General features: G+C 50.0%; 1 protein-coding gene and 1 long non-coding RNA gene across 3 annotated transcripts in view; one reads left to right on the top strand and one right to left on the bottom strand.

The window, feature by feature from the left end:
* Window positions 1-951: 951 nt before the first annotated feature.
* Window positions 952-3,303, bottom strand: LOC126960544 (uncharacterized). The gene is made up of 2 exons (XR_007728046.1): window positions 3,077-3,303; window positions 952-1,481 (listed from the first exon to the last, which is right to left on the bottom strand). It is a non-coding gene; the product is annotated as an uncharacterized LOC126960544 (long non-coding RNA).
* A 371-nt stretch (window positions 3,304-3,674) lies between these two features.
* DENND3 (DENN domain containing 3) overlaps window positions 3,675-22,337 on the top strand; it is a 70,181-nt gene continuing 51,518 nt past the window's right edge. For both annotated transcript variants that reach the window (XM_050800190.1, XM_050800191.1), the window contains exons 1-5: window positions 3,675-3,818; window positions 11,671-11,950; window positions 13,125-13,240; window positions 16,342-16,484; window positions 19,818-19,929. In XM_050800190.1, the coding sequence (XP_050656147.1) occupies window positions 3,717-3,818; window positions 11,671-11,950; window positions 13,125-13,240; window positions 16,342-16,484; window positions 19,818-19,929 (753 nt within the window). In that variant the 5' untranslated portion in view covers window positions 3,675-3,716. The remainder of the gene's footprint in view (window positions 3,819-11,670; window positions 11,951-13,124; window positions 13,241-16,341; window positions 16,485-19,817; window positions 19,930-22,337) is intronic.

Raw genomic sequence — 22,337 nt, 5'->3', positions numbered from 1 at the left:
GTAATTCTGTTTAGTTTTGTGAGGAACTGCCATACTGTTTTCCACAGCAGCTGTGCCATTTTACATCCCCAACAACAGTCCACAAGGGTTTCCATTTCTTCACATCCTCGCCCACATTTATTTTTTGTTGTTGTGTTATTTTTAAAAAATAACATCTAATAAGTGTGACGTGGTATCTCATTTTAGCTTTGATGTGCACTTCCCTAATGCTTAGTGATGTTAAACATCTTTTCATGAGCTTATTGACCATTTGTGTGTCTTCTAAGAAATGTCGATTTGGGTCCGTGCCCATTTTTTAATTGGGCTGGATATTTTTTGTTGTTGAGTTGTAGGAATTCTTAATATATTCTGAATAGTAACTCTTTTTTTTTTTTTTTCTTCTTTTGAGATGGAGTCTCACTTTGTCACCCAGGCTGGAGTACAGTCGCATGATCTTGGTTAACTGCAACCTCTGCCTTCTGGGTTCAAGCGATTCTCCTGCCTCAGCTTCCCGAATAGCTAGGTGCCCGCCACCACGCCTGGCTACTTTTTGCATTTTTAGTAGAGCTGGGGTTTCACCATTTTGGCTGGGCTTGTCTCGAACTCCTGACCTCAAGTGATCTGCCTGCCTTGGCATCCCAAAGTGCTGGGATTACAGGTATGAGCTACTGCATCTGGCTCCCAATATTAATTCTTTATCAGGTATATGATCAGCAAACATTTTCTCTTATTCTGTGACTTTTTCACTCTTTTGAAAGAGTTCTTTGATACAAAAGTTTTAATTTTGATGAAGACAATTTAACTATTTTTTCTTTTGTTATCTGTGCTTTTGAGGTCATATCCAAGGAATCACTGCCAAATCCAATGTCAAGAAGCTTTTCCCTTCATCCTATATTTTTAAAAAAATAATTTTAATGCCTAAAGTGCTGCTAAAATGTCCAAAGGTTATTGACATCCTGCAGCATCCCCATAAACTCCATTAAAAAAATTTATTCGAGTGAAATTCACACACCGTAAGACCATCTTAAAGTGAACCGTTTAGTATCAGCACATTCGCAATGTTGAGCTCGCCCCTCTTTTGGTATCGGTAGTTTATGGTTTATAAATTATGTTTATTTCTATTTTCTTGTTTGATCTTCACAGTGTCCCTGAGAGTTAGAGCAGTAAACCCATTTCACAGGAATACACAGGGAAGGAGGGTCACGTGCTCTGAGCCCACATGCAGTGAGCACTGACTGTGTTTGCAGGTTTCTTTTATCCAGTCTGAGCTTTGCTTTCCTTGACTCTGATGTGCGGCAGTGCTGCCTACTGGGGCAATTGTTCCTGCTGGCTGAGCTCTCCATGCCCCTCTTCTTCTCTAGGTCCCCTCATCTGCTCATCTGCCTCGATGTGACTTTTCCACCTTTGAGCTTGACTGCTAGTCATCTCCACCTTGTATCTCCAAACCCATCAGCAATTTTTCAAGGATGGGCCAAAGCTTTCTGTAGGCACTTTGGAAGGACCTGTGGCACGAGAGACAGGAATGTATTAACAAGCGCAGAGCTGGGAGCCCCTCAGAGGTCATCTGGCCCAATTATCTGGTTTTAAGGAGGAAGAAAAGGGGGCCTAAAGGAGTCAACTGCAAGCTCTGTGCACTGCTGGAGCTCTCTTCCTTAAAGCATTTGGCCTTCTGGCAATAAAGGGACAGCAGAGACCTGCTCTCACTTGAGCCTCACTGGGTCCTTGTGGCAAGAGCTGCCATGTGTTTACCTCCTTGAATCTTGACCACTGCCCCTCAGGAAGTCATGGCTTAGGGCCGTTGAGCTCACCTGTCACACAGCAACACACAAAGGAGCCAGATCCAGGCCCTCAGGGAGCAGCTCATCGCTCCAGCCCAGGCTGAGAGCCTCTCTCCTGCATGCTGGGGACTCTGGGCGATGGACTCAGACTGTGCGCTTTGCAGAGGCTGCTGAAAATGAGGCCACCGAGGCTGGGCGTGGTGGCTCACGCCTGTAATCCCAGCACTTTGGGAGGCCAAGGCAGGTAGATCACCTAAGGTCAGGAGTTTGAGACCAGCTTGGCTAACATGGTGAAACCCCATCTCCACTAAAAATACAAAAATTAGCCAGGTGTGGTGGTGGGTAATCCCAGCTACTCTGGAGGCTGAGGCAGGAGAATCGCTTGAACCTGGGAGGTGGAGGTTGCGGTGAGCTGAGATCACGCCATCGCACTGCAGCCTGGGCTACAAGAGCAAAACTCTGTCTCAAAAACAAACAGAAAGACAACAACAAAAAACCGATGCCACTGTCGAGAGAGACAGGCAATTGTGCGTGAAATCGGTCTTTCTTTTGAAGTCGGAGACTATAACAACTGTGGCCTCAGATCACCGATGAGAGCCACCCATGGCAGGCAGCCTCCAGGCCTGAGGGAGAACCAGTGGATCCTCACCATCTTTAGTTAGTAAGCAAAAGAAAACCGGTGAGTCAGGCTGCAGTCACGACCTCACCCAGCTTGCGGAAGGAGGGAGACATTCCTCAGGGCTCCCCTTTCTGATGTTGCCTTGCTTTGTACCTACTGTTCCTTTTCCTGTTCAGCAGATGACAGATGTTTGACATTAAGCAATTTAGAGTTTTGTTTTTTAAAAAACAGAATCATAGATTATCAGAAGTGGAAGTCCCTTTGGAATCATTTCCCCTGGGTTACACAGATGGCTATGGCAGGGTAAAGGGAGCCGAAGGTCAGCGGGGACTGAGCCTGGGCCCCCTCCAGGCTTTGCAGCAATGACCAGGCAGCAAGTCGGCCTCCAGGGCTTGTGGGCTGCCCTTTCTCTGGGGTCAGCCTGAGGCTGGAAGAGGCCCGTGGTCCACCGGTCATCAGGCCAACCTGATGGAGCTGGAGCTTCCCTGGAGCTCACGACGTAAGGGCCCTGCCAGGCCTTGGGCCTCTGACCCTCAGTCCTGAAGCCTCCCTCTAGCAGCGCCCACCCTGCTCCCTTTCCTGCTGAATTTTACTCAAGTCCGTACTGGACATGGCCGGCCCTAGGTTAACCCGGCAGAGTTATTAACCAGGAGTGGATCTTTCCAACCCCCTTCCCGCCGGCCCTTCCTGCTGTCCACACCGGGCCAACTCCGCTGTCCTGGCAAGGGAGGCCTTCCTGGAGGCGGCGGCGGGCGGCGCGTCCGGCCTTTGTGCCCCCACGCTCTCCAGGGTGGGTCCGGGGACTGCCAGATCAGGGGACCCTTTGCGCCCTGGAGCCTTGGGGGCTGGATGACGTCGCCGGGCACCTGAGGACCCCGCCCGTTCCTCCCTCGGTTCCCCAGGGAGCGGGCTGCCGGGGGGCGGGGCGGGGCCGAAGGAAGGGGGCGCGTGCTACGACGCCGCGCACGCGCCAGAGCCCGCAGGCGGGTTCGGAAATGACGACCGCGCGCGGGTCTCCAGCAGCACCCGCCCCAGGACTGGCCCCGCCCCTAAGTCCCCGGCCCTGGGGCCGGGCCAGCCACTCCAGGCCCCGCCCAGCACCTCCCCATCCAGTCAAGCCCCGCCCCCAAGCTCTGTCTCCCCGCGGGATCCGCGGGGGCTCTCCAGGCCCCGCCTCGGCTCGGGCCCCGCCCCTCCAGGCCCTGCCTCCAGCCCCGCCCCGCGGACGGCGCTCGCGGCGCACCCGAACCCCAGGCGGCGCGGCCGGTCCCCAGGGGTCTGCGGGCGGCTGAGCGGCCGAGGCACCCGAGCGCGGTACCCGCAGCGGGCGGCGGGCAGCCATGGCGGAGGCTGCGTCGCAGCACTTGTCGCTGCCCTCGAGGCTGCTGGAGCTGTGCGCGCTGCTGGGCGCCCCCCGGGACAGCCTCCGAGGTCTCGAGCAGGTAAGGGGCGGGAGGGGAAACTGAGGCGGACGTGGGCCGCGAGGCGGCAGCCGGGGCAGTAGTCGGAGAGCGGGTGCCCGGGTGCCCCGCGGGCTGGGGCGGACCTTCCGAGGGCTGAGTCCTGGTCCCCCCGGCGTTGACCCTGCGCGCCTGTGGCCGGGGACCGCGTCTGAACTCAGGCAGGTGCCCCCGAGCAGCGTCCTGCTCCTCTTCCTTCCTTTCCCCTCCTCTCCCCGCCCTGGGCCCTCGGCTGCGAACTTGGGCTGCCAGCCGGGAATCTGGGGGTGCCTCGCCTCGGAGCGTCTCTGGGGCCTCTGTCTTCAATCGCCCCCATCCTGGGCAGGTGCTGAAGGTGGGGTGCACCAGACAACGGGCGAAAGCCGCCGGAGCCTCACGGTCTAGCGGGCCCAGCCCTGAATGATTTCATTCTTTATGCTGGGATGTGTTGTCACCTGCGTAGTGGGTTCTGCACCAGAACGGAATAATGAGAGAGCAAGTCTTGGAGTTAGCCGCCGGCCTCGCGTATTCTGCATGAACCGCTTTGCAATGAAGCCTATAGCTATTCTTCTCACTTGCAGTACCATCCCCACCCCCAACCCTTCCTCCATCTCTGCACCCTCGCAGCCAAAGTGACAACTTCATCTCCCTTCTGCTGGGAAAGCGGCAGTTTTGGAAATTCTCGTTTTCCTTTTTCTTCCCCAGCTTTTCCTAATTCTGTAACGCTGGCTTTCCCTGGAATCCATCTGTGGTTCTGGTTTCCTCCTGGCCCGCCTGTCTGTGACACAGTGACTGGGTCATGTTACCAGGAGATCCCGGCATCACTGGCCAGCTGTCTGCACAGGTCCGTTCATCTCTTTGCAGACGACAGCATTGAAAGGCAGAGAGGCTTCTGAGTATTTAAATGACACTGGTCTATCCAGGGAAAATAAAGACTGCAGGGCAGAGGGTGTCATCCGGAAAGGTGAATGTTCCTGCAAGTAACTAGATGAATGTCTGTGAGTGTCCAGGGAGTTTCCCTTGCTAGGCGTCAGTACAAAGCCAGTTTCGACTTCAGTGAAAAAGCCTTCTCCTATGGAAATAGTTTCCGCGTTTCCCTCAACCTTTCCTTCCCCTCAATGCCCTGTCATGTCAGTAGATCCCGTTTGAACTCTGTCTCCTCGCAGCGTCATGAATTGATTTGTCTCTCTACCTCGAATTTGCCAAATGGCATTGCCTCCTTTTTCTTCGAATAGGAAATGACCTAGTTGCTGCTGTGGTCTCCTCAGCTGTTGGACGTCTTTCCTCTGGGGCGGTTACAACATGGTATTAGTTGCTTGGTGTGAGACATGTCTTTTGAGAGCAGAGTGAATCAACTGGAATATTTGCAGTGGTGCTTTCCTTTTTTTTTTTTTTTAATTTCTTTATTATTATTCTTATTTTATAATAGAGAGGAGGTCTCACTGTGTCGCCCAGGCTCGTCTCCAATTCCTGAGCTCAAGTGATCCTCCCACCTCAGCCTCCCAAAGTGCTGGGATTACAGGAGTGAGCCACCGCGCCCTGCCAATGGTGCATTCCTGAACTAAACATGCTACAACATTTTCATGTTCCCAGGTTAAGTGAGAGTATGGACAGTGTGCTACTGTGCGTGTTTAACTTTGTCCTCTTTACTTTGTCTTTTGATTCTGTTAGGGGTTTGGCAAAGGGCAGAAAGAAAAATGGTGAAGGACTAAGAAAATAAGGAGCATTAGGGGATGGATTCAATTTCTTGGATCCATCCTACTTTTAAGGTCAACATTGATGTTATAGTTAAGCAAATATATGATTTTATTTATTTAGGTTTTTTCCGGCAGTTCTATTTTGAATGTCCAAGGCTTTTTTTTTTTTTTTTTAGTTGGAGTCTTGCTCTGTCTCCCAGGCTGGAGTGCAGTGGTGCAATCTCAGCTCACTGCAAGCTCCGCTCCCTGGAGCTTCACGCCATTCCCCTGCCTCAGCCTCCCGAGTAGCTGGGACTACAGGTGCCTGCTACCATGCCCAGCAGATTTTTTGGGTATTTTTAGTAGAAATGGGGTTTCACCCTGTTAGCCAGGATGGTCTCTATCTCCTGACCTTGTGATCTGCCCACCTTGGCCTCCCAAAGTGCTGGGATTACAGGCGTGAGCCACCGCACCTGGCCTGAATGTCGAAGACTTTTAAATAAGTTTTACCTTGACTTTTACAAATCCCCATTTCTCTGTGGCCCAGGCATTCCTTCTTGATGACACATGAAAACAGAGGTCCGGAGGTATGAGGAATATCCAGCTTCATGTTGGATAGCAGAGGCCCCTTTTTGTTTCATTTCCTAGAAGGGGGAGTGTGTTTGTTTTGTTGGGAATGGTGACGGAGAATTTGAGAACGTAGACTGATGTTAGTTACTGTGGTTAGTTACATTCCCCTCCACCCCTTTAATATAGAGCCCTTCACCGCCACCCCTTTATTAGTTGCTATGGAGACTAGACATAGGTGTGACGGGATCCATCATAAATCCATCACACAGGGGTGGAAAGTGTTCTGAGTACCTTCCATAGTGCAGGTCACCTGCATAATTTGTGCGTGTGAAGCTCCATTATTATGGTTTTTAGTGGACATCATCCTGACTTTCCATTTCGGAACAGCACCGGCCAGCCGATCTTCCTGGGTGATGGCAGTCTGTGTCCTCTCTTTGCACCGTCCAGTACAATAGCCACTGGCCATATGGTCACTGAGCTTGTAGAGTGGCCAGTGAGCTGAGAAACTGGATTTTAAATTTCATTTAATTCTAACTAAACAGTTGGAGAGTAGTAAAAAAAAAATCTATGAATTTGTTTTATCCCCTTAATAATGGCCAATCCTATAGCGAAGATGAATTCCACTGTGTGTTCTAACTTAGAAATTAAGTAACTCAAGTCAATTAGAGTGTTCTGGTTTTTGCTTTTTAATTAGCAGTTTTAAAAACCAAAATGATGGTGATTGGGTAGGGGTTTAGTAAGTCCGCACCCGGGACAGAAGAACGGGAAATGACCTCACGTCTTGCCACAGACTGGCAGAGGTGACTAGCATCTCAGTGGTGGTGGGGTCTGGTGGCTGAGGGCAGCCACAGCTTATATCACCAAGTAACCTCTGAACACTCTTGTGCCAAGACTTCCATTTTCAGGAATTTATTCTGGGGAAAGAACTGGGTGCGTGCAAGTGTGTGTCACTGCTCTGTTCAGTGTGGTGAAGACTTGAGAGCCACCCACACATCTCTTGGGAGGAGGCTGGGTCAATACATGACTGAGTTGACACATGCTGTGTTATTGTGATACTGCACAGTTGTGAATAGGGAGGTCAGCCACATGGAGTAGTTAAAACAGCTAATGGAACCTGTTATGTAGGATTACTACATTTGTGAAACAAATTTATACATTTATACATGCATTAAAATGTATAAAATGCATAAAAATGCATAAAATGGGAAGGATGTAGCCACCCTGTACAAAGTATGTCGTCCCTTTCTATTAGCTCCTTTATTATTTCTATATTGTTATTTATTTTTTTTTTTGGGGGGGGACGGAGTTTCGCTCTTGTTGCCCAGGCTGGAGTGCAATGGTGCAATCTCGGCTCATCACAACCTCCGCCTCCCAGGTTCAAGTGATTCTCCTGTCTGAGCCACCCGAGTAGCTGGGATTACAGGCATGTACCACTATGCCTGGCTAATTTTGTATTTTTAGTAGACAGGGGGTTTCTCCATGTTGGTCAGGCTAGTCTTGAACTCCCAACCTCAGGTGATCTGCCCACCTCAGCCTCCCAAAGTGCTGGGATTACAGGCATGAGCCACTGTGCCTGGCCTCTATATTGTTATTTTTCAAAATGAGATTGTATTGCTTGCCCATTCAGAAAAGACAACAGATATTTCATCCTGAGAAAAAACAGGTGTATGGTGAGCAACTGAATGCCAAGTTGATTGGATCTGGGGCACATCATTATAAGTGACTAGAGATAACTAGAGGAATGACAGGTCAGGTGTTGACTCTAGTCAACCAACTGAACTAGTCAAGTCAACCGAACCAATATTCCGTCCAGGCTGAGAGTGCCCCTAAGAGATCCCAGGTGCCAGGAGTGTGAATGAGGAACAGTATCGCCTCAGTCATCTTCTCTGCTAAATGTGGGGACAGAGAGGAATACAACACAATTTCTGCTGCACCGCACCTCCTCAAATGGAAGGTAGTGGAATACCGCTGGGCAGGGCCGAGATGCTCCGGGGGTGATGAGCTGGGAGGTGGAGGCCTGGAGGAGCCTGTGGTCCTGGCTGCAGGGTGGCAAAGACCTTCTTCAGTGAGTGTGGGGGGTGGAGGGTCTGCCCCAGCGCAGGTGGAGCAGTGAGGGGCTGGGCCCTGAGCCCATGGAAGAGCAGGGGAAAGCAGGGTAAAAGCAGGGTCATTGCAGAGGTGCTGTGTGTCCTGAGAACCCCAGGGGGCTTAGTCATGCTTGGCTCTGGGGGCATCCTGGCTTAGGGAGTGAGCTGGCTTGCTGCTCAGGGGTGCACTGTCCTATGACTCATGCCCACGTATGACACATGGGAAGATGTAGTATCATGACGTGGCGACACAAGCATGCTTTCTTCAATGTGGGGATGGGACTGTGATGCTTCAGGGCTGGGTTGGGGCCACAAAGTATCTGGTCTGCAGTCAGACAGGGACGTCTCTCTTTGAGAGAGTGGACACAGATGCTAGTGGGGAGCCCTGGGCTGGGTGGGAGGCAGTGTCTTCCTTCTTCTCCTGACAGAAACCTCCAAGGCTTTGCTTCTGGTTACTCGCTACCTGCCCGGAGCCACGGGTCACGCAGGTGCTTGGTGTGCAAACATGGTGCAGTGGGGCAGCGGCGAGCTGATGGAGAGGCTCTCCAGGACCAGTGGCTGAAGTGTGGGTCTGCAGGTGGGGCATGATGGGGGCAGGGCCCAAGGGTCTGGAGTCCCAGCTCTGAAGACCTGAACTGCACTGTGTTAGTTGCAGAGAACTTAGGTGGAAGATCAGGCTTTTTGGAAACTAGCAGGAGCTTAACTTTTGAGACTGTAAGTTTAAGGGACCCCAGAGATGCTGTGAGGGTGGCAGGAGGCAGTCAGGGGGAGCCTGGGACTGGAAAGAGGTGTAGGCTGGGAGTAGGGCTCTGGGCTGTCCGTTTGGGCCTGTGCTATGAGTGCTGAGGTCCTCCAGGAGGAAGGCGAAGGACCCAGGCCTGGGAGTCGCAACATGTAAGCAGGACTGAAAAGGGTCTGTGGGGGCCAGAAAGGAGCTGTCAGACCAAGGGAAACCAGAAGGGAGGCGGGATCAAGGCAGTTCCAGGATCCAGGAGGAGGGCTGCTCACTCATCTCATGTGCTGCCTTGAACATGCTCCGTTTGTTAGGTCAGAACCGTCCAATTCTGATAGGAAAGTTTTAGAGAAAGTGACATGTAATTGAGGAAATGGACTTCTTTAATGCGTGCTACACTAGAGCTTTTACATTATACAATAATATGGATTTCCCATGTTTTGTCCTGGTTCCTACTGATACATTTTTTTCTCCAAATGTAAAGCAATTGTTGACGGAATTTGAGTGATGTAGCATGCAAATCGTCATATAGAGATTAGAGTGTGCTTACTGATGGAAACTGCTGCCGTTGTTGAAATTTCTTCCAGCGTAAGAGCTCCCCTTTTATCACTGCTGCGTCTTACTGGAATGTTGAGTGTTGGCTGTGCCTTTTCTATCAGCCAAGGTCCCATTTCTCTGGGCAGTGGTGCTATCCTTTTTTTCTTTCTTTCTTTCTTTCTTTCTTTCTTTCTTTCTTTCTTTCTTTCTTTCTTTCTTTCTTTCTTTCTTTCTTTCTTTCTTTTTCTTTTTCTTTCTTTCTTTCTTTCTTTCTTTCTTTCTTTCTTTCTTTCTTTCTTTCTTTCTTTCTTTCTTTCTTTCTTTCTCTTTTTCTTTCTTTCTCTTTCTTTCTTTCTTTCTTTCTTTCTTTCTTTCTTCCCTTCCTTCCTTCCTTCCTTCCTTCCTTCCTTCCTTCCTTCCTTCCTTCCTTCCTCCCTCCCTCCCTCCCTCCCTCCCTCCTTCCTTCCTTCCTTCCTTCCTTCCTTCCTTCCTTCCTTCCTTCCTTCCTTCCTTCCTTCCTTCCTTCCTTCCTTCCTCCTTCCTTCCTTCCTTTTTTCTTTCCTTCCTTCCTTCCTTTTTTTTTTTTTTGAGACCAGGTCTTGCTCTTTCACCCAGGCCAGAGTACAGTGGTGTGATCACAGCTCACTGCAGCCTCAGCCTCCTAGGCTCAGGCGATCCTCCTGCCTTAGCCTCCCGTGTAGCTGGGACCACAGGCATGCACCACCATGCCTGGCTAATTTTTTTATTTTTTGTAGAGACGAGGTCTTATTTTGTTGCCCAGGCTGGCCTTGAACTCCTGGGCTCAAGCAGTCCTCCTGCTCTGGCCTCCCAAAGTGCTGGGATCACAGGCATGAGCCACTGTGCCCGGCAATGCTGTCCTTTCTAGGGTCCCTTAAAGACCCTTGACTACCAGGCCGGGCGCGGTGGCTCAAGCCTGTAATCCCAGCACTTTGGGAGGCCGAGACAGACGGATCACGAGGTCAGGAGATCGAGACCATTCTGGCTAACACAGTGAAACCCCGTCTCTACTAAACATACAAAAACTTAGCCGGGCGAGGTGGCAGGCGCCTGTAGTCCCAGCTACTAGGGAGGCTGAGGCAGGAGAATGGCGTAAACCCGGGAGGCAGAGCTTGCAGTGAGCTGAGATCCGGCCACTGCACTCCAGCCTGGGTGACAGAGCGAGACTCCGTCTCAAAAAAAAAAAAAAAAAAGACCCTTGACTACCTGCCCTCGGCCGCTTCCTGTCTCTCCATGCCTTGGGTACCCAGGGCCTCTTGCTTCAGGCTTTGCTGTTTCAGGCTAGTTTAGCACCGGAACCACTTCCTTCTCGCTCACAGACTGCAGCTTACCCACCTTGGAAAGATCTGAACTCAGCCGGGCAGCAGTATTTGTTTAGTGCTAGCTCAGTACGAGGAGCTGTATTGGGCATAGTAGCAACATGGAAGAGAGATCGAAGGGGCAGCCCATGTGCTTTATATTATTTTAGGGAAGGATGGGAAGAAAAAAGGCGAAAACAAAAATTATGCCAAGTTAAAGTGGAGACAGGCCAAATGCCCCCCTTTTATTGATTCGAGGGCTCTTTGGTCAGCCGAGGAAGGGCACGTGTCTCCTCTGTACCCACCAGTGCCGTTTCTCACCGCATGCATCTTCCCAGATCCGTGTGGTAGAAAGGAGGCAGCACCGGCCCGGGTGGGGGCGCGGAGGCCGTGGCCCTGGTAAATGTGTGTATGCGGTTTGACAATATAGAGCCTGCCCCCAACCCAGGGCGGGCTGAACAGTAAGTATATCCATGGGCTCCTGGCAGCCCCACTGGGCTGAGTACCGGACCTACATTGTCTCCCTTATTCCCTGTACTCGCCCCTTAAAGGGACAAAGAAGCTTGCTGCCAGGAGGTGGAGGCACAGCCAGGACTTGAGCTCAGGTGTGGATCCCAGTCCCCAGGCTGGACCGCAGTGCTTTATAGGAAGGAGGCAAGGTCCTGCTGTCCATGTGCACAGCTGAAGAGCAAGGCTCTGCGAGGCTACATGGCTTCCCTGATTGTAGGGCCTGGCAGGTTCCTAAAACACGCTTCCCAGGAGCCCTTTACTGTCAGGAGCCTCAGGTGGGAAAAGCCACTCACACCAGTGACACCTTTGAATGACAGTGCTGAGGCGCTAGTGTTTGTGGGCACCGAGGGGAGGAGAAAAACAGTGAAGCTCAGACAGAAAGGGCACCCTGGAACAAGAAGTAACTCTTATTTTTCCCTTTCTTAGGTTGCTCAGAAAAAGGGAGTCAAACATCTTTCTGCTCTTGATCCAGAGGTCTTGTCCATTTTCGTGCCTCCCTTTATCTGTAAAGGGGACAGTCAAATGGCTGGTGCAAACTGCGGCACTCTCGGTAAAACCAGGAGGCGCTCCTTCAGAAAGAAGAGAGAGAGGCCCAGACCAGAGCAGTGGAAAGGCCTCTCAGGGCCCTCCAGAGTGCCAGAGCCTGAGGATGTCACCGTCCCCGGCGGCGTGGACCTCCTCGCCCTGCCCCAGCTGTGCTTTCCAGGTATGTCTGGGAGGTGGGCACCACTAGGGGCCTCCTGCTGCCGGCCGCCCAGAGTGATCTGTTCCCAGAAACCCACAGGCAAAGGGAAGTGGCGCGAGCGGCAGAGCCAGGGACCCTCACTGCCTCCTCTTCTGTGGGATTTAGTTTTCTTAATCTTGGGGATTTGTGTGTGTGTGTGTGTGGAGACAGAGTCTCACTCTGTTGCTCAGGTTGGAGTTCAGTGGCACAATCTCTGCTCACTTCAACCTCCGCCTCCTGGGTTCAAGTGATTCTTCTGCGTCAGCCTCTCAAGTAGCTGGGATTACAGGTGCCCACCACCACGCCTGGCTTTTATGTCTTTAGTAGAAAGGGGTTTCACCATGTTGGCCAGGCTGGTCTTGAACTCTTGGCCTCAAGTGATCCACCCGCCTTGGCCTTCCAAAGTGCTGGGATTACAGGTGTGAGCCACCGCTCGACCTACCTTGGGGATTTTAAAGCTGAAAGAAATGTAAATCATTGAGTGTGGTCCTGGTGTTTTGGAGAATTGAGTCCTGGAAGGGAGGCTGTGTGGACTGCCAGGTAAAACCATTTGTTCCTGGTGCATTCAAGGCTTTTCCCTTCCACTTAAAATGAAGTCTTGCAGTGGTTGACAGGTGGGTTAAAAATATACCCAGTTCATCTGCAACTGTTCCACCCCAGCATGCCTGAGCTTCCCCCTCCCACCTCCTGTTTTCCGTTTCACTGGGGCAAGAAGCACAGGCCTGCACTTAGTCCCCAGGCTCACCAGTTCCGGTTAACAGGTGAGCTTACGTTTTGGGGCTTTATTTTTCTGGTGGCCTTCAGGAAAGTCAGACAAAGCACCTAGCATAAGCACCCACCTCAGAACTTGGTGCTATTTCCTGGTCACAGGGATTATAAACTCAGGACAGGTGCCAGATGGGCGGCTGCGCCCAGCAAGCCCTGGCACTGGCTAGCAGGTGCTTGAGAGCTTGTAAAGAAATTGCTGTGTGGGGAGGGACACAGGGAGGAGAGATGGCCAGAGGCATGATCGGAAGAATGAACTCACCTTGGACGTGAAGGCGCTGCCACTGATGACTGGAGAGGTGTGTCCTGAACACTGTGAAGTAATCAGCTCGTGGGTAACCCAGGCCACATGGCAAGAACAGGATTCTTCTTTGTCTCTTTCTGCTTGCAGGGGGTGTGTGCGTGGCCACTGAACCCAAGGAGGATCGCGTCCACTTCCTGGTGCTGACCGATGTCTGCGGGAATAGGACCTACGGCGTGGTGGCCCAGTACTACCGGCCCCTGCACGTAGGTGGTTCCCGTTACTCCCCTCTGACATTGGGTTTAGATTTTTTATTATAGTGAAATACACATAACACAACATTCACCATTTTAACCATTTTAAAGTGTGCAGTTCCATAACATTAAGTACATCCACAGCATTGTGCAACCGCCACCAGTGTCTGGGTCCAAAACGTTTTCATCATCCCTGAAAACCCCATACCATTAAGGCTTCAGTCCTGCTTCCCCTTCCTGCCTGGCGATGGCTAATCTGCTGCCTTTTTTTTTTTTTTCTTTTTTTGAGATGGAGTCTCACTCTGTCGCCCAGGGTGGAGTGCAGTGGCACATCTCAGCTCACTGCAACCTCCACCTCCTGAGTTCAAGTGGTTCTCCTGCCTCAGCCTCCTGAGTAGCTGGGACTACAGGCGCCCACCACCAGGCCCAGCTAATTTTTGTGTTTTTAGTAGAGACGAGATTTCACCATTTGGCCAGGCTGGTTTCGAACTGCTGACCTCAGGTGGTCCACCTGCCTCAGCCTCCCAAAGTGCTGGGATTCCAGGTGTGAGTGCTGCGCCTGGCTGGCTAATCCCCTTTCTGTCTCTGGATGTATCTATTCTGGACACTTCGTGTGAGTGGATTCCTACAACACGTGGCCTGCTTGTCTGGCTTCTTCCCCTTAGCATGTTTTGATGTTCCTGTGCGTGGACGCATGTGTCAGTGCCCCGTGGCCTTTTATGGCTGAATGACATTCCATCGTTTGGATGGACCGCATTTTATTTCTCCATGTATCCGTCGATGGACCTGTGGGTTGTTTCTGCCTTTTGTCTTTGGTGTGAGCGATTGGAGTTTGGACTTTACAGCATATTAGGTCTGTCACACATATTGTGAGTGTTGTGTGGGTAGGGCCGTGTGTGAATCAGAGGGCCTTTGGGGAACTTGTAGGGGAAATGATGTATCCAAAGGTGCAGGGTGACCAGCTGCACACATCCAGAGGGTTTCCCGAAGCAAAAAGTGAGCCAGAGCCTTAGTTTAGGTGCCCTGGTGCCATGAAGGGAAGTCTGTGAGTTCCGTGCAGTCGAGAGAAGTGGCTGGCCTGGATTCCCTCGGAGCCCAGGGCACGTGTTTTCTTTGTTGATAGAAGCGTGCTGACACATGTGACATTGAGTGTTGGGAGGTGTGAGGTATAATCACATGGATTCTGTCCCTGGAAACTCATGGGGCAGCACTGACAGGCCCGGATGTTCTTAATGAATATGCAGGAGCAAAACTTACTACTTGATGCTCTGAATGCATAATCTTATGTTTTTGGGAGAGGTCATTTTCACAGTGTGCTGAGAGCAGAACCACGGTCAGATCTCGGGCGGTGCATGCAGGGGACCGGTGTCTGCCTCTGTGACCTGGCTGCCAGCAGTGCCTGGCCTTTCTTCCAGGGTTATGTTAATGAGGGATGAAAGGAAGGTGGAGGATCCTGCCCCTCCATGTAGCCGGTGTTCCAGATGAGAAAGGATCCACAATGTTGGATCTTTCAGAAAAGCACCTTGGGAGTTTGTCTGTGAAGTAACACCTACCAGGAGCAGTGAGCATGTTATTTTCGTTATCATTAAATACACATGTTAAACAAAGGAGCAGCCCCTCTGGTTTGCGTTAGTACAGCAGATGCCACTGTTCCCACTTTGCCGGCCTGGCGTGGGCATGCCTGGCCCCGCTCCTGCCCTCCTAGCAGCTGTGTAGTTTCGGGGTGTCCCCAGGCCCCACAGCACTCACCTCCCCTTCTTCACCATGTATCCGGATGACTGCTATATCTATCGTTCTTTCTTTTTTTTTGAGACGGTCTCGCTGTGTCGCCCAGGCTGGAGTGCAGTGGTGCGATCACGGCTCACTTCATCCTTGATCTCCAGGGCTAGCTCAAGGGATTCTCCCACCTCAGTCTCCTGAGTAGCTGGGACCACGGGTGCGCGCCACCGTGCCCAGCTAATATTTCTTATTTTTTGTAGAGATGAGGTCTTGCTATGTTGCCCATGCTGATCTTGAACTACTGGAATCCTGCCTCAGCCTCCAAAAGTGTTGGGATGACAGGTGTGAGCTGCATGCCCAGCCCGCAACTATCGTTCTATTGATGACACAGCCCCAGCCCCTCTCATACACTCTCCTCTGCCTTTCCTCCGACACTACGTGATTTGACACTACGTGACTTGAGGGTGGGAACCATATTGTGTCTGGGTAGCTGCAGCTCCCCCCGGCTACTGTAACAATAGCAGCAGCTGCCACGCACGCGTGTGAGCAGCTCAGCACCAGGCATGATGTAAGCACTTTGTGTAGAGTCATTCATTTAATCCTAACCACAGTGAATGAGGTTGGGAAATGACAGATGGAGACATGGTGATAGAGACCGGTTAAAAGACCCGCCCGAGATGACACAGCAGCAGGCAGGGTTGGAATTGAGTAGACTGACCCTCGGAAAGCGGATGTTTATTAAATTTTGCTAGATAAACGAATGATGTAGCTGACTATTTCCTGGACGTCTCCCTTTACCTGGATATCTTATAGGTACCCTAAATCCAGCCATTTCCCAAACTGAAGCTATCATCATGCCCTTCCATCCCTACAAAAAACCCCAAACTGACAACACTTCCCCAGGGCCCAGTTGGTGAGCCCCAAATACTTTGCCACTTGTAAACCCTGCGGTGTTCTGGGTCTTCTAGAACACTACCTCTGTGGCTCCCACACAGGCTGAGGCCTCCTCTCCTGCTCTGTCCTCCTGGGCACGTGCGGGTGCCACTTCCTGTGCGTGGCTCCTGCATTTTCCCCCCTTGTAAAGCAGAGTCCTTTGTGTGTCTTGGGTCTTACTGTGTTCTAATCATGCATTCCTTCTTATCTCAAGGCTGTCAGCTTCTCTGGGGCAGGAATGCATCTTGCTCTCTTTGTAGCCTCAGCACCTCAAATGGTGCAAGCACCAAATAGAGACCCTGTAGACTTTGACTGGAGGGCCAGTGCTGGCTTGGACGTGTTGCAGGGGTAGGGATGGTGGACTCTCACCTTGTTCTGTGCTGAAACATGACCCAACTGGAAACAGATACTGGAATTGCCAAGGTGGGGAGGTGACAATGTCACTGTTGCTTTTCATGTAGGATGAGTACTGTTTCTACAATGGCACAACGCACTGGGAGCCGTCCTGGCCGGCTGTGGGTGCTGCTGGCTGCTTCGTGCCCTACGCCGTGTGCGTGGTCTCCAGGTTCCCCTATTACAACTCCCTCAAGGACTGCCTCTCCTGGTGAGCTGGGGCACCGGGGGCTGGGGGTGGTGGGGGGCAGTTCTCTGTGCCTCTCCAGGTGAGCCAGGGCACCGGGGGGTTGGGGGGTGGGGACGGTTGGGGGGCAGCTCTCTGTGCCTCTCCTGGTGAGCCAAGGGACCGGGGGGCTGGAGGTGGTGGGGGTGCAGCTGTCTGTGCCTCCCCTAGTGAGCTGGGGGACCGGGGGCTGGGGGCGGTAGGAGGGGCAGTTCTCTGTGCCTCTTAGGCTGCTGCTTAAGGCTGGGGGCAGTGGGCAGGGGGGTGTGGCAGCAGGCGCTCCTCTCTGTGACTGGTAACATACGGTAATGGCATGGTAGGAAAGGGATAAAGCCACACTGTGGGAAGTAAGGTTGATGTGCAGGATTTTCATTTTGTTTAGATTTTCACAAAGAGGCATATATTAGGAAAAACTCTTTTCCTAGCTGGGAATATTAGGAGGCTGCTGTTTGTTCCAATGAGGTTTATTGACATTTTAAAGATGACCTTGGCTGGGTGTGGTGGCTCACACCTGTAATCCCAGTGTATTGGGAGGCTAAGATGGGAGGATTGTTTGAGCCCAGGAGTTTGAGACAAGCCTGGGAAACATAGCAATACCCTGTCTCTAAAAAACAATTTAAAAACTAATTGGGCGTGGTGGTACGTGCCTGTAGTCCCAGCTACTGGGGAGGCTGAGGCAGAAGGATGGCTTGAGCCTAGGGGTTCAAGGCTGCAGTGAGCTGTGATTGCACCACAGCACTCCAGCCTAGGTGACAGAGCAAGACCCTGCCATCTTGTTTTGTAGAACCTGTAACTGTCTCCTTGCTGATAGTAAGTAGAAAGGCTGAGGACGTAAAGAACTTGTGAAAAATCAGAAAGACATCGTGTAGAACCCAGTAGGCTCTCGTTATCAAAGGATGCTTTTGTGACTTCGGGGGCTGTAGTCCGAGTTCAGACATGGTCAGTCCCAGTGGGCACTTGTGCATGGAGCCGTTTCTTTTGAGTCTCGTAAAGTTACAGTCTTAGAATTTGTACTTGTTTGGGCCGGGCGCGGTGGCTCAAGCCTGTAATCCCAGCACTTTGGGAGGCCGAGACGGGTGGATCACGAGGTCAGGAGATCGAGACCATCCTGGTGAACACAGTGAAACCCCGTCTCTACTAAAACTACAAAAAACTAGCCGGGCGAGGTGGCGGGCGCCTGTAGTCCCAGCTACTCGGGAGGCTGAGGCAGGAGAATGGCGTGAACCCGGGAGGCGGAGCTTGCAGTGAGCTGAGATCAGGCCACTGCACTCCAGCCTGGGCGACAGAGCGAGACTCCGTCTCAAAAAAAAAAAAAAAAAAAAAAGAATTTGTACTTGTTTGATTAAAGGTCGAGGAGAAAGCAGTTAACAATGTTCCCTTTTGTGTCATCGTGCTGGAGAATGAGCTATGGCAAATCGCTGAATTGGTGCTATTCTGTTTCTTGCAAAGCACAGTCATTTGAGACCTTCTGCCTTGACCAGAGGGATGAGCCCCATGGAGAGTGAGCTGGAACCTTACTGTTCAAATCAATGACTTGTAATTCAAATCCCAGCACTTTAGTGGTTTACTTCTTAAAATATAACTGGCTTTTAGACACAGTTTGGGTCTAATCTACATTTTATTGCCATAGACATAAAATATCTTTGAGAACAGAGAGCTGACTGGGTCGTAGTCAATGAGCAGGTGAATTGAGGATACGCATGTTTGCTGAATGTCTGTCACCAGTGCCCAGGAAGTGACAGAGTAAGCCTGGACATGGTCCCCTTTTGTTTACTAACTGATGATCTTCATTACTTGAAGGTAAACAACATTTTCACTAGTCTCTAGTTTCCTCTTCTGTAAAATGTAGATGGTTAGTTCCACCTTTTGTTAGCTGAAATGAACGGGTGGTGGCCAGACAGATGTCCTGGGAAGACAGGAAGAAAGGAGGTGTTGTGATTGGCAACACATATCCTCCTGCTAGACATTAATGCAAACACATATTTAACTTGAAAAATGTGCTCATTTTCATGCTTCTTTCTTTCTCAGTGCCCGTTACTGTGTGATCAGAACTAGAAGGGGCAAAATACGGAAACAGAATGCAGCTAAAAGAGGCAAATGACAGAGATTCAAATTGCAGTGTGACAACATGAATTTGTAGTTTTAAAAAAACGGTTTTGTTAGCGTGATAATATGCAAAATATGTCTCCACATGGACAAAAAATGGGCAAGAGTATATTTAATTGTGTTTTGGGAATCAGAGTATGGGCAGTTGTTTTTTAAATTTTTATTGACAAATTTTTTTGAGAGACAAGGTCTCACAGTCACTCAGGCTGCAGTGCAGTGCCGCTATCATAGCCCACTGCATCCTCAAACTCCCAGGCTCAAGTGATCCTCCCAGCTCCATCTCCCAGGTAGCTGGGACTACAGGCGCGCGCCACCACACCAGGATAATTTTTAAGTATTTTGTAGAGACGGGGGTCTCACTATTTTGCGCAGGCTGGTCTTGAACTCCTGGCCTCAAGTGATTTTCCCGCCTCGGACTCCCAAAGTGCTGGGGATACCAGTGTAAGCCACCACACCCACCTCTCTTATAGTTTTTTTTTTTTTTTTTTTTGAGACAGAGTCTCACTCTGTCCCCCAGGCTGGAGTGCAGTGGCCGGATCTCAGCTCACTGCAAGCTCCGCCTCCCGGGTTCACACCATTCTCCTGCCTCAGCCTCCCGAGTAGCTGGGACTACAGGTGCCCGCCACCATGCCCGGCTAATTTTTTGTATTTTTAGTAGAAACGGGGTTTCACAATGTTAGCCAGGATGGTCTCGATCTCCTGACCTCATGATCCACCTGCCTCGGCCTCCCAAAGTGCTGGGATTACAGGCATGAGCCACCGCACCCGGCCCCTCTTACAATTTTAAATTGTGTACAGTACTTTAAAAGTCAGAGTCCATTTTGGAAACAGACTTTTTCAAGCACTCTCCTTCCAGATGTTTGTTCTTTTATTCCTTACTGGGGTAAAACACACATACAGAAAAACACACAAATTCCAGTGATTTTCCACAAATTGAACACACACATGTCACTAGCACCCAGATGAGGAAACAGAGCATGACCAGGCCTCCCCCTTTGAAAATAAACCTCCCTTTGTGCCACCTTTCAGGCACTACTGCCAACCTGGGGCCACTCTGCTACCGTCCAACAGCTTGGTGACTCTGCTCTTGATGCAAGGTCCTGGAGCCGCTGCTGCAGACCCTGGGGAGATTCCAGTATGATTAGAAACGCTAAGGATGATAACTGGGTTCTCATTTTTATTTTGCGGTGATTTTTGTTTTCTGAATTTCAGTTTATTGGCTAATCTAAAGCTCTGTAAAGATTTTGAAGTTGACAGTCCTATAAAAGATTTTGCTGCCAAGCTATCTTTAATACCCAGCCCGCCACCTGGACCACTGCATTTGGTAAAGTATATCTGAAAATTCTGTTGTTTTCTCTTTGCAAATAGTAAAAGTAAGACGTTGAAGATAATGTAAATGTTTAAAACTATTTCTGAAGTTCTAGCTGTTGTCAATCTAAAATAAAATTCTAAGCCTCCTCCCCACCCACAGCTGACTAACTGGACTCCCTTTTGGCCAAGGGGCCCCCAGAGAAACCCAAAAAACAGAATTACTGGCCAGAATGGAAGGGAGATCAGACACGCCTGGTTCTACCCTCTCCCTCTTGCGTGCGTGTGTGGGGTGTTTGTGTATAGGGTTGTAAACTAAAACTAAAATCCTAAGCCTCCCTACCGACTGAACGGTTCCCTCTTGGCCAACGGGACCCTAGAAAAACCTTAAAAATGAAATTCCCGGCCATGACAGGAAGGAAGGTCAGACATGCCTTGTTATGCCCGCTGCCTTTTGGAGTTTAGGCGCCGCTGACCGGCGTTAGGTTAAAATGGAGATCCTGAGACCAACAGAACAGACTCTCTGTGGCCATAAGATTCCAAATTATGAACAAAACCTAAGGTCACGCAAAGCAAGGGTGAAGTCACTCCTCACCAACCATAAGGGCTCCTTAAACGGGTATAACGTAGCTTATTTTCCAGCCTGACTCTGCTATAGCATCCACGACAGATAGCAGACCCTGAAGAAAATCAAAGTATTTTACTGCAAAGTATGTTGCTTTGACATATTTTGAAATGGCACTGCAAAGCTGTCTTTTTGGGGGAAATTTGCATCTGTAGAGAGTCTATTCATGCAGCCAGGCCTGCCTTTCTCGGCCTTTCCCAGATCTAGGAGCGATGCACTGAGAGCCTGACACTTTTAAAGTGTGAAAAGAGCCATTCACCATCTCTTCCCTCTGAGGGCTGCCACCCGTGAAGCTTCCTTGATGTAACAAGGGCCTCGGCCCCACACCCCCTTATCTTGACTCAGTCCTTCTTTCCCACTGACTTCAGGTCTTTAGACAGTAGCTCAACTTTCTCAACCAATTGTCAAGTAAAGAATCCCTAAAACCTGCCTATGACTATGCCCTCCTTCCTCTTTGAGATGCCCCACCTTTTTGGGCCAAACCAACATCACCCTCCAGGGACTGATGTATGTGTTTGCCCGTCACTCCTGTCTCTGTAAAATGCACAAAACCAAACTGTAACCCGGCCATCTGGGAATAAACCCCTTTAAAATATTTTAGAGAGTTTGATTTTTCCATTAACGCTGTGCTTACGTTATGTTTCTCAAGGTCCTTGTGGAAACTGTTATATACTCTTTCTAAAGGTGAAAAGTTAAATATTTAGACTTGAGTTTTACAGAGCGGCCTGTGATAAACAGAGCTAGTAACATGTCGTGGGTACTTCAGTGGTTAGGACGTCAGTTCATAGCTCCCTATGCAGATAATACATGGAAACCTGAATCCTTTGTAGAATAATTTATTCAAATTACAGATTTCTCATTTATTTATTTGTCTTTAATATTGGATATTGTATTTCATTTTTTGTTTGTTTTTTGTTTGTTTGTTTGTTTTTTAGGTGGAGTCTTGCTCTGTTGCCCAGGCTGGAGTGCAGTGGCATGATCTTGGCTCATTGCAAGCTCCGCCTCCCGGGCTCACGCCATTCTCCTGCCTCAGCCTCCTGAGTAGCTGGGACTACAGGCGCTGCCACCACTCCCGGCTAATTTTTTGTATTTTTAGTAGAGACGGGATTTCACCAGGATGGTCTTGATCTCCTGACCTTGTGATCCGCCTGCCTCGGCCTCCCAAAGTGCTGGGATTACAGGCGTGAACCACCACGCCCGGCCTGGATATTGTATTTCATTTGTTAGTGTTTTCTCTTGTACAGTGTGATTAATGAGAAGTAACTGGTTTTATATTTTTTGTTACTCTTAGATGTAGTGCTGTGTTATTTAATGAACAGGCAAACATTTCCCAAGCTAGTTTTTTTTCTGAGAGATGTTATTGGTGATTTCAAGACACAGGGTTTGGGGTTAAGTGAAGCTGGAGATGTGGCTGGCCGCCTTCCCCTTTTGTTTGTTGAGAAACATGTCAGGTTGCTGAGCTCCGTGAAGAAACCTGTTTGACTCAGCATGTTCCAAACTAATTTTAACCGTACTTAGGATGCTGCTTTTTATTTTTTCCTTTAATAGACACCTGTCAAACGTCTCAAAATATTTAGTAAATGTCGATTCAGTTTCATTATGTTAGTCCTCTGAAAGATTATATGTCTTAATCTTGATCTTCTACATTTTTCTTTACTGACAATGGAAAAAATAAGTTTCTCATATCAGAAGACACATGATCGTGAACTTAAAATGTGCGTTTTTAACATTACCCCAACCCCACCAGTCTGCTGGGTGGAAAATCCTACCAGTGCGTTCCAGTCCAGATACAGAGCAGG

Source organism: Macaca thibetana, chromosome 8 (assembly GCF_024542745.1).
Source record: "Macaca thibetana thibetana isolate TM-01 chromosome 8, ASM2454274v1, whole genome shotgun sequence".
In the NCBI taxonomy this organism is placed as follows: Eukaryota; Metazoa; Chordata; class Mammalia; order Primates; family Cercopithecidae; genus Macaca; species Macaca thibetana.
Note: the sequence above shows the minus strand (reverse complement) of the source record. Positions and strands in the feature narration are given on the sequence as shown.